Genomic DNA, 12,211 nt, shown 5'->3' on the forward strand with positions numbered 1-12,211 from the left:
TTGGGATTTAAAGCAGAAATTTTGAGGATTTTTCGGAGAACTAAAGTGGATTTTTGGGGGATTTTTTGGCGATTTATGGGGATTTAAATTGGATTTTTTGAGGATTTTTTTGGGATTTTTTTTGGATTTTTGGGGGATTTAAATTGGATTTGTTGGGGATTTTTTTTGACTTTTGGGGATTTTTTCTGATTTTGCGGGGATTTAAATTAGACTTTTTGAGGATTTCTTGTGATTTTTGGGGGATTTAAATGGGATTTTTTGGGGATTTTTTTTAGGACTTTTTGGGCATTTAAATTGGATTTTTTGGGATTTTTGGGGGATTTTTAGCGGATTTTTTTTAACCCCAAAATTTTGGGTTTAAACCCAACGATGTCGAGTCTTAACCCCCAGATTTTGGTGTCAAATCCTCAAATTTTGAGTAAAATTTCGTGAGGTTTTGGGTGAAATTTCCAGGATTTTTGGGTGAAATTTCCGGGATTTTTGGGGTGAAATTTCCGGGATTTTTGGGTGAAATTCCCGGGATTTTTGGGTGGAATTTCCGGATTTTTGTTTTGGGGTGAAATGCGGGGATTTTGGGTCTCACCTCGGCCACGATGACGTCGCAGTCCAGGCCCCGGTTGAAGCCTTGGGGGTTCCCCTTCACCCCAACCTGAGCAAGGAGCAAAATTCGGGGGGTCCCGGAGCCCCAAAATCCCCCAAATCGGCCCCAAAAGCCCAAAATGCACAAAACCTGCCCCGAAAACCCTAAATACCCCAAATCTGCCCCAAAATCTGCCCCAAAATCCCCTAAAAACGCCCCAAAACACCCAAAATCCACAAAATCCACCCAAAACCACTCAAAATACCCAAAACCCACCCCAAAAATCCCCAAATACTCAAAATCTGCCCCAAAATCCCCTAAAAACGCCCCAAAATCCCAAAGTGCACAAAACCTGCCCCAAAAATCACAAACACCCAAAATCTGCCCCAAATCCCCTAAATCTGCCCCAAAATCCTCTAAAAATGCCCCAAAATCCCATAAATCCCCAAAATCCACCCAAAACCACCCAAAATCCCCTAAAACCACCCCAAAAAACCCCAAATACCCAAAATCTGCCCCAAAATCCCCTAAAAATGCCCCAAAATCCCCAAATCTGCCCCAAAATCTGCCCCAAAATCCCCTAAAAACGCCCCAAAACCCCCAAAATCCCATAAAGCCCCCCCAAAATCTTCCAAATCCACCCCAAAAAACCCAAATTTACCCAGGGACCCCCAAAATCCCCCAAAGCCACCCCAAAAAACCCAAAATCCCAAAAAAACCGCCCCAAAACCGCCCCAAAAATCCTCCCCAGGTTTTGGGGTCGGTTTCAGGGATTTTGGGGCTGGTTTGGGGTCAGTTTGGGTCAGAATTTAGGATCAGTTTTGGGGTTTTTGGGGTCAGTTTTGGGGGGTTTTAGGGTCAATTTTGGGTCAATTTTTGGGTTAATTTTGGCTCATTTTGGGGTCAGTTTTGGCTCCGTTTTGGGTCAATTTTTAGGTCAGTTTTGGCTCATTTTGGGGAGAGGATTTAGGATCAATTTTTTGGGGTTTTTGGGGTCAATTTTGGGGCGTTTTGGGGTCAGGATTTAGAATCAGTTTTCAGGTCAGTTTGGAACCAGTTTTGGGTCAATTTTGTTCCATTTGGGGTCGATTTTGGCTCATTTTGGGCTCCGTTTCTGAGGTGGGTTTTTGGGTTCAGTTTTGGGGTAATTTTGGGGGTTTTAGGGTCAGTTTTAGGGTCAATTTTCAGGTCAGTTTTGGGGTGTTTTGGGATCCATTTTGGGTCAGTTTTGGGTCAGAATTTGGGATCAGTTTTTGGGGTTTTGGGGTCAGTTTTGGGTCAATTTTTGGGTCAGTTTTGGCTCATTTTGGGGTGAGCATTTAGGATCAATTTTTGGGGTTTTTGGGGTCAATTTTGGGGGGTTTTAGGGTCAGTTTTCAGGTCAGTTTTGGGTCGGTTTTGGCTCATTTTGGGCTCCATTTCTGGAATCGGTTTTGGGGCAATTTTGGGGCATTTTGGGGTCAGTTTTAGGGTCAGTTTTGGGGTCAGTTTTGGCTCCATTTTGAGTCAATTTTGGGTCAATTTGGCTCCATTTTTGCTCAATTTTGGCTCCATTTTTGGTCGATTTTGGCTCATTTTGGGCTCCATTTCTGGGATTGGTTTTGGGGTTATTCTGGGGGGTTTTGGGGTCAGTTTTGGGTCAATTTTGGCTCCATTTTTGCTCAATTTTGGCTCCATTTCGGGTCGATTTTGGCTCATTTTGGGCTCGATTTTTGGTGGATTTCAGCTCATTTTGGGCTCCACTTCTGGGATTGTTTTTGGGCTCATTTTGGGGCGTTTTGGGGTCATTTTGGGTCAATTTTGGCTCCATTTTTGGTCAATTTTGGCTCCATTTTTGGCTCCATTTCGGGTCCATTTTGGCTCCGTTTTGAGTCAATTTTGGGTCAATTTCAGCTCCATTTTTGCTCAATTTTGGCTCCATTTTTGGCTCCATTTCGGGTCAATTTTGGCTCCATTTTGGCTCCATTTTTGGTGGATTTTGGCTCATTTTGGGCCCCATTTCTGGGATCGCTTTTGGGCTCATTTTGGGGTGATTTTGGGGTGATTTTGGGCGGTTTTGGGGTCGTTTTTGGGGTACCAGGCAGTGCTCCTTGCCGTGGTTCAGCCAGTGCCCCGTGCGCCCCGTGCGGATGATTCGCTGCAGCTGATTCGTCTTCACCCAAATTATCTCGTCCACCCGCTCGTACCTGCGACATTTTGGGGACGTTTCCCGCGTTTTTGGGTTTTTTGGGATTTTTGGGATTTTTGGGGTTTTTTTGGGGTTTTTTTTGGGGGGTTTTTGGGGGTTTTTTAAGGGGAAATCTCCAAACTCACCCCCAGAGGTTGAGGCATTCCCGGCCCAGCTCCATGGCCCTGGAATGGGGGAAAATTGGGGGATTTTGGGAAAAAAAAAAATATAAAAAAAGTGGGGTTTTGGGGAGAAATGGGGATTTTTTGGGGGGGATAATTGGGGTTTGGGGGGAAATTGGGGTTTTGGGGGCAAATTTGGGGATTTTTGGGGAAGAAATGGGGATTTTTGGGGAAAAAATTGGGATTTGGGGGGGGAAATTGGGGATTTTGGGTGGAAATTTGGGGTTTTGGGGGGAAATTGGGATTTTGGAGGGAAAAATTGGGATTTTTGGGGGAAAATTTGGGGTTTGGGGGGGAAATTGGGGTTTTGGGGTGAAAAACTGAAGTTTTGGGGCAGAAATTGGGGTTTTGGGGAAAAAATTGGGATTTTTGGGGCAGAAATTGGGGTTTTTGGGGAATTGGGATTTTGGGAGGAAAAATTGAAGTTTCGGTGGAAAATTGGGGTTTTTGGGGGGAGAAATTGGGATTTTGGGGAAATTGGGATTTTAGGGAAAAAAATGGGATTTTGGGGGGAAATTGGGATTTTGGGGGAAATTTGGGGTTTTGGGGGAAATTTGGGGTGAATTCTCAGGTTTTTGGGGTCACAATGGATTTGAGATAAATCCCAACAGATCTGGGGCAAATCCTGGGGGTTTTTGGGGCTTAATTCTCGAAGTTTCTGGGGTCGTGATGGATTTGGGGTGAATCCTCCCAAACTGAGGACAAACCCCCGGATTTTTTGGGGCCAATCCCGGGGGTTTTGGGGTCACTATGAATTTGGGATGAATCCTTTCAGATTGACAGCAAATCCTGGTTTTTTTGGGGCGAATTCTCAGGTTTTTGTGCTCACTACAAATTTACAATCAATCCTCTCAAACTGAGGACAAACCCACGAGTTTTTTTGGGGCTTAATTCGGGTTTTTGGGGTTGCAATGCATTTGAGATAAACCCCAACAGATTTGGGGCAAATCCTGGGGTTTTTGGGGCTTAATTCTCAGCTTTTAAGGTCACGAGGAATTTGCACAGAATCCTCTCAAACTGGGGACAAACCCAGGAGTTTTTGGGGCTTAATATTCATGTTTTTGTGCTCACTACTTAATTTACAATCAATCCTCTCAGACTGAGGACAAACCCAGGAGTTTTTAGGGCAAATCCTCAGGTTTTTGGGCTCACTACGAATTTACACCGAATCCTCCCAAACTGAGGACAAACCCAGGAGTTTTTTGGGGCGAATCCTCAGCTTTTTAAGGTCACTATGAATTTGGGATGAATCCTTTCAAATTGACAGGAAGTCCTGGTTTTTTTGGGGTGAATTCTCAGGTTTTTGTGCTCACTACAAATTTACAATCAATCCTCTCAAACCGAGCACAAACCCAGGAACTTTTTGGGGCTTAATCGCTGTTTTTGGGGTCGTCGATCAATTTTGAGTGAATCCTCTCAAACTGGGGACAAACCCCTGGATTTTTGGGGCAAATCCTCATGTTTTTGTGCTCACTACTTAATTTGCACCGAATCCTCCCAAACTGAGGACAAACCCAGGAGTTTTTGGGGCAAATCCTCATGTTTTTGGGCTCACTCTCTAATTTACACGAATCCTCCCAAACCGAGGACAAACCCAGGAGTTTTTTTTTGGGGCAATTTTTAATCAAACTGGGCGTTTTTTGGGGTCGCTTTTGGGATCAATTTTGAGTGAATCCTCTCAAACTGGGGACAAACCCTGGATTTTTTGGGGCTTAATCGCTGGCGTTTTTGGGCTCACCACAAATTTACACCGAATCCTCCCAAACCGAGGACAACCCCCTGGATTTTTTGGGGCAAATCTGTGGCAAATCCTCTCAAACTGGGGACAAACACCGATTTTTGTGCTCACTCACCACAATTTACACTGAATCCGGATTTCTCAAACTGGGGACAAACCCCTGGGGATTTTTTGGGGCTTAATCATGGGCGCTTTTTGGGCTCACTACTTAATTTACACTGAATCCTCCCAAACCGAGGAGAACCCCCGGTTTTTGGGGCAAATCGCTGGGTTTTGGGGGCCCCGACCTGCCGGTGACCCAGAGGAAGAGGAAGCCCTCGTCCTGCAGCACGGGATGTTGAGGCGCCGCGATCTCGCCGTCCCGCCAGCGTGCGTAGGGCAGCTCCATGTGGATGTCCCAGGGCGGGTCGGCCATCACCACCACTGAACTTGCCCAGGATGGACACGCCCAGGTAGCGGATGTCGCGCAGCAGATCCACTGGAAAAAAACGGGAGAAAAACGCGAAAAACGGTGAAAATAGAGGAAAAGTTGGAAAAAAAAACGCGTAAAAAACGGAAAATAGAGAAAAAAAAACGGCAAAATTGGGGAAAACGGGTCAGAAACGCTCAGGAGAGAAATGCCTCAGGAAATTGATCAGGATGGACACGTCCAGGTAGCGGATGTCGCAGCAGATCCACTGAAGAAACGGGGAGAAAACGCGAAAAAACGGTGAAAATAGAGAAAAATGTGAAAAACGGCAAAAAACGGTAAAAACGCGGGGAAAACGTAACAAATACAAGGCAATAAAATATAATAAAGCATAAAAAATACAATAAAACACAATAGAATGTATAATATAATGTAATGAAATATAATATAACATAGTACCATATAATATAATACAATATAATGTAATATTATATTATATTATGTCATACTATATTACACTATATTATATTATATTATATTATATTATATCATATCATATTATATTATAGTATATTATATTATATTGTATTATATTGTATTATATATTATATTATATTATATTATATTATATTATATTATATTATATTATATTATATTATATTATATTATATTAAGTTATATTACATTATATTATATTACATTATATTATATTACATTATATTATATTACATTATATTATATTGTACCATATTATATTATACTATATTATATTATATTATATTAAATTATATTACATTATATTATATTACATTATATTATAAGACATTTTATTATATTATATTATATCATATTATACCATGTGATATTACACCATATTATATTATATTACATTGTATTTTATTATACTATATTATGCTATGCTATATTATATTATACAATGTAATATGTAATATAATGTAATACAATTTAAAATAATATAATATAATTTATGTAATACGTTATAATGCAATATAAGGTGATGCAATGTAGCGTAATATAATAGAATGTAATATAATGTAAAATAATGTAATTAATATATTATGACGCAGTATAATGCAATATAATATAATATAATGTAATATTAGACAATACAGTATCATACAATAAAAACAATTATTCCGTTAAAGAAAACACCTCAAAAACCCAGAAAAACTGTAAAAAACTCTCCCAAAAAACTGAAAATAATCACAATACATTACATTACATTATATTATATTATACTACATTATATTATATTATATTATACCGTATTATGTTTCATTATATTATATTACAGCTAAAAAGTGTTTAAACTGATATTAACTCAAAAATCATTAAGTCATCGCTTAATTTAATAATTCGCCCAATAAAAATATCGACTCGTTCAAAACACCAGTATCCATACACATAATCAATAATCAATAATCAATATACAAATAAATAATTAATAAATAATCAATAATCAACAATCAATATACAAATAAATAATTAATACAAACACAGTAATATAATTTTAAGACTGTATTTCCACATTTGTCATTAAGTTTATATTTATCGTTACATTCACCGTTACATTTACAATTTTATTATGTGCAAAGTTAATTTTTAAAACAATTAATAAATAATTACGCTATAATACCTCGAAAAAAAACCCCACAAAAATTTTAAAAAACCACCCCCAAAACCATAAAAAACTAAAAGAAATTATTGTGAATTCACCTGCGGCGGGAAGAGGGGCGTCGGCGCCCGCCGGGCGGGAGGGGCGCGGGGCCGGGGGCGGGGAGGCGGGGGGGCGGGGCCGCGGGTGGGCGGGGGCGGGGCGTGGCGGCGCAGGCGTCGATCTCGTAGTGCACGTACTTGCAGGTGTCCATGTGGAAGCACGTGTTGAGGAAGGAGCAGTCGCCCAGCGACTCGTCCGTGTGCTTGTTGATGATGCTGCTGCGCCGCCGGGGAAATCGGGGGGAAAAGCGGGGATTTTGGGGGAAAAAATGGAGGTTTTAGGAAAAATGGGATTTTTGGGGGAAAAAAGCTGAATTAAATCGCTCTAAAATCCGAATTAAACCCCAAAAACATCTCAGTGATTTTCCACAGGCTGACCGGAAGTGCAGGCCTCTGTCCTGAGGCCTTGAGGCACTCCTGCCCAAAACCCAAAATAAATTCCCCAAAACCCCAAATAAAAGCCCCAAAACCCCAAATAAAAGCCCCAAAACCCCAAATAAAAGCCCAAATATCCCAGACAATCACCCTAAAATCTGAATTAAACCCCAAAAAAATCTCAGTAATTCTCCCCAGGCTGACCGGAAGTGCAGGCCTGTGGCCTGAGGCCTTGAGGCACTCCTGCCCAAAACCTGAATTAAACCTCCCAAAACCCCAAATAAAAGCCCCAAAAACCCCAAACAAAAGCCCCAAAACCCCAAATAAAAGCCCCAAAACCCCAAACAAAAGCCCCAAAACCCCAGTGTTTCTCCCCAGACTGACCGGAAGTGCAGGCCTCTGTCCTAAGGCCTTGACGCACTCCTCCCCAAAACCCCAAACAAAAGCCCCAAAATCCCAAATAAAAGCCCAAATATCCCAAATAAAAGCCCAAATATCCCAGACAATCACCCTAAAATCTGAATTAAACCCCAAAAACATCTCAGTAATTCTCCCCAGGCTGACCGGAAGTGCAGGCCTGTGGCCTGAGGCCTTGAGGCACTCCTCCCCACAACCCCAAATAAATTCCCCAAAACCCCAAATAAACCCCCCAAAATCCCAAAAAAAAAGCCCCAAAACCCCAAATAAACCCATAAACACTCATAGAATCACCCCAAAATCGGAATTAAACCCCACAAACTGACCGGAAGTGCAGGCCTCTGTCCTGAGGCCTTGACGCACTCCTGCCCAAAACCCCAAATAAATTCCCCAAAACCCCAAATAAATTCCCCAAAATCCCAAATAAAAGCCCAAATATCCCAGACAACCACCCTAAAATCTGAATTAAACCCCAAAACATCTCAGTAATCCTCCCCAGGCTGACCGGAAGTGTAGGCCTGGGGCCTGAGGCCTTGAGGCACTCCTGCCCAAAACCCAAAATAAACCCCCTAAAACCTGAATTAAACCCCCCAAAACCCCAAACAAAAGCCCCAAAACCCCAAACAAAAGCCCCAAAACCCCAAATAAACCTCCCAAAACACCAAATAAAAGCCCCAAAACCCCAACAATTCTCCCCAGGCTGACCGGAAGTGCAGGCCTGTGGCCTGAGGCCTTGAGGCACTCCTGCCCAAAACCCCAAATAAATTCCCCAAAACCCCAAATAAACCCCCCAAAATCCCAAATAAAAGCCCCAAAACCCCTGATAATCACCCTAACACCTGAATTAAACCCCTCAAATCCCAAATAATGACCGTAAAATCGGAATTAAACCCCACAAACTGACCGGAAGTGCAGGCCTGTGGCCTGAGGCCTTGAGGCACTCCTGCCCACAACCCCAAATAAATTCCCCAAAACACCAAATAAACCCCCTAAAACCTGAATTAAACCCCCCAAAACCCCAAACAAAAGCCCCAAAACCCCGGTGTTTCTCCCCCAAACTGACCAGAAGTGCAGGCCTCTGTCCTGAGGCCTTGACGCACTCCTCCCCACAACCCCAAATAAAAGCCCCAAAACCCCAAATAAAAGCCCCACAACCCCAAACAAAAGCCCCAAAACCCCAAACAAAAGCCCCAAAAACCCCAAGCAAAAGCCCCAAAACCCCAAATAAACCCCCCAAAACACCCAAAACAAAAGCCCCAAAACCCCGGTGTTTCTCCCCAGGCTGACCGGAAGTGCAGGCGCTGCAGGGGCCTGTCCTCAGCCGAGGCCTTGACGCACTCCTCCTTGGTGCCGCGGGTCGCAGAACTCCTGCACCTGGGGCCGACCACGCCGGAACTTCCACGCATGGACTGCTCCTTGGCCGTGGTGGTGTTGAGCAGCTCCAGGATCTCCTGGCTCACCTGCCGGGCCACGCCCACCTCGTCAGAACCCCGCCCACCGCCGTAAACCCCCGCCCATCACCTCTAGACTCCCAACTACCAGCCCTAGACTCCACCCACCGCAATTAAACATTAAACATGCGGCTCCACCCACCTGCCTTAAGCCACACCCACCACCGTTAAGCTCCACCCACTAGCCTTAAGCTCCACCCACCATTGCTAGGCTCCACCCCCTCCATTAAACCCCATTCAAAATTGCTAGGCTCCACCCACCATCTCTAGGCTCCACCCACTACCCTTAAACCCCACCCACTGTCCTTAGACTCCACCCACCCTCTGTAAACCCCACCCCCACCACTATTAGGCTCCACCCACCAACCTTAAAACCCTGCCCACCATCTCTAGACTCCACCCACCACGCTTAAACCTCAAACAAGAGGCTCCCTCCCACTTCATTAAACCCCACCCAACATCACTAGACTCCTCCCACTTCATTAAACCCCGCCCAGCATCTCTCCAATTATCATCCCTAGACTCCACCCACTGTGATTAAACATTAAACATGAGGCTCCACCCACCGGCCTTAAGCCACACCCACCATCTCAGGCTCCACCCACATGCCATCATTAAGCTCCACCCACCAGCCTTAAAACCACACCTACAATATCTAAACTCCACCCAACCCCCAAACCCGCCCACCATCCCCGAGCTCCACCCACCATCCTTAGGCCCACCCACCACCGTTAAGCTCCACCCACTAGCCTTAAGCTCCACCCACCTCCATTAAACCCCACCCAAAATCTCTAGACTCCACCCACTATCACTAGGCTCCACCCACTACCCTTAAACCCCACCCACTGTCCTTAGACTCCACCCATCCCCTGCAAGCCCCACCCACCAGCATTAGGCTCCACCCACCACCCTTAAACCTTAAGAGGCTCCCACCTCTGTAAGGCCCACCCACCATCACTAGGCTCCTCCCACTTCATTAAGCCCCACCCATCGTACCAGCTCCACCCACCACCCCTTAAACCCCGCCCACTACTTTTAGGCCACCCACCACCTTTAGGCCACACCCACCATTTTAGACCCAGCCCACTGCTTTGTAGGCCCGCCTACCACCTTCATACCCCACCCGCCATCTTGAAATGCCGCCATCTTGAAATTCCGCCATTTTTTAAATGCGCGCCATCTTGAAATGCCGCCATCTTGAAATGCCGCCATCTTGAAATTCCGCCATTATGAATAAGCTGCCATCTTGAAACGCCGCCATCTTGAAATTCCGCCATTTTGAAAGCGCCGCCCGTCTGAAGCCCCCACCATATTGAAACTCGCCATCTTGAAACCCCCACCATATTAAAATGCCGCCATCTTGAAATGCCGCTCTTAAAAGCGCCGCCATTTTTGGCTTGCCGCCATCTTGAAATGCCGCCATTTAAAAGCACCATCTTAAAAACCCCACTGTTCTAAAAGCGCCATCTTGAAATTCCACCAATTTTAAACCCCGGCCATCTTGAAATGCCGCCATCTTGAAATTCTACCATTTTGAAACGCCATCTTGAAACCCCACCCAAACTCCACCATCTTGAATGTCGCCATCTTGAAATGCCGCCATTTTGAAATGCTGCCATCTTGAAATGCCACCATCTTAAAATTCCACCATTTTGAAACGCTCCATCTTGAAACCTGCTACCTTAAAACCCCACCCAAACTCCACCATCTTGAAACCTCGCCATCTTGAGCGCCGCCATCTTTAAATGCCGCCATCTTGAAATTCCACTATCTTGGAATGCTGCCATCTTGAAATGCCGCCATTTTGAAACCCCCATTTGAAACCCGCCATTTTGAAATGGCCATTGGAACGCTTCGCCATCTTGAAATGCTGACGTCTCAAAGCTTCATTTGGAACGCACCATTTGAACCCCCACCCTCCCCAAGCCCGCCCACCCCACCCCAGAAACCCGCCCTCACCTTCTTACTCTGCTGCTCCTGGTGGACTGCTGGCTCAGCAAACTCGATCTCCAGATCCGCGTCCGCCCGCCGCCCTCAAAACTTTCTTGCCTTCCTTGCCACTCGCCTCGCCCCGGCAGCTGCTCCGCTGGCGCCGCCGCCAAGCAAGGCGGCGGCGGCGGGCGGCCATGGCCAGCTTGGAGTGGGTCGGCGCCCAGGTGGCGAGGGCGGGGCCGTGTCAGGCTCCCCGCGCCTTCGATCAGCTCCTGCGCCCTTGAACTTGTGCAGCAGGCTCTCCCGCGGCTGGCGTCACCTCCGTCGCCCTGCCCGACAGGTGGGGGGAGGTGAGGGGGGACACACCTGGGGGGCACCTGGGGGTATCTAGGGGACACCTGGATACACCTTATTGCACCTGAGGTGTACCTGATACACCTGGGAGCAGCTGGGTACACCGGGGTGGTTGGGGGTATCTGGGCTACACCTGGATACACCTGGGGGCACCTGGATACATCTAGGGGACACCTGGGGCACCTGGATACACCTGGGGGCAGCTGGGTACACCTGGGGGGGTGGTTGGGGGTATCCTAGGCTACACCTGGATACACCTGGATACACCTGGGGCACCTGGATACACCTTGGTACACCCCACGGGGCACCTGGATACACCTGGGGGCACCTGGGGGTTGGGGGCAGCTGGGGTGTACCTGGATACACTGGGGGGCAGCTGGGGGTGGTTAGGGGTTTCTGGGGTACACCTGGATACACCTGGGGGTGGTTGGGGGCACCTGGGGGTGTACCTGATACACCTGGGGGCAGCTGAGGGAGAGTCGCGGGGTGTCTGTACACCTGGTTATACCTGGGAGAACACCTGGATACACCTGGGGGACACCTGGGGGTAGTGGGGGCAGCTGGGTACACCTGGAGGACACCTGGATACACCTGGGGCTTGGAGGGCACCTGGATATACCTGGGGTGTCTGGGAACACCTGGAGGACACCTGGGGGTATCCCCTGGTGTGTCCCCCACCTGTCCCAGGTGTATCCCAGGTGTGTCCCCATACTCAGGTGTGTCTCACCTGTCTCAGGTGTCCCCAGGTGTGTCCCCCACCTATCCCAGGTTTGCCCAGGTGCTCCAGGTGTGTCCCACCTATCCCAGGTGTATCCCCAGGTGTCCAGGTGTGCCCAGGTGTATCCCCATTGTCCCCCATACTCAAATTT

General features: G+C 46.4%; 1 protein-coding gene across 1 annotated transcript; it reads right to left on the reverse strand.

Annotated features, from left to right (window-relative positions):
• Positions 1 to 583: 583 nt before the first annotated feature.
• On the reverse strand, positions 584 to 11,883 carry LOC115917185 (N6-adenosine-methyltransferase subunit METTL3-like; the record flags this gene model as incomplete). The annotated part of the gene is given in 12 exon segments (XM_030970918.1): positions 584 to 649; positions 2,658 to 2,766; positions 2,894 to 2,932; positions 4,955 to 5,088; positions 5,090 to 5,163; positions 6,854 to 7,032; positions 8,893 to 8,960; positions 8,962 to 9,008; positions 9,011 to 9,065; positions 11,016 to 11,041; positions 11,122 to 11,317; positions 11,792 to 11,883. Coding segments are annotated over 12 exon segments (1,085 nt in total), but the record flags the coding sequence as incomplete, so codon positions are not given.
• Between the last annotated feature and the right edge of the window lie 328 nt (positions 11,884 to 12,211).

Source organism: Camarhynchus parvulus, unplaced genomic scaffold, assembly GCF_901933205.1.
Source record: "Camarhynchus parvulus unplaced genomic scaffold, STF_HiC, whole genome shotgun sequence".
In the NCBI taxonomy this organism is placed as follows: Eukaryota; Metazoa; Chordata; class Aves; order Passeriformes; family Thraupidae; genus Camarhynchus; species Camarhynchus parvulus.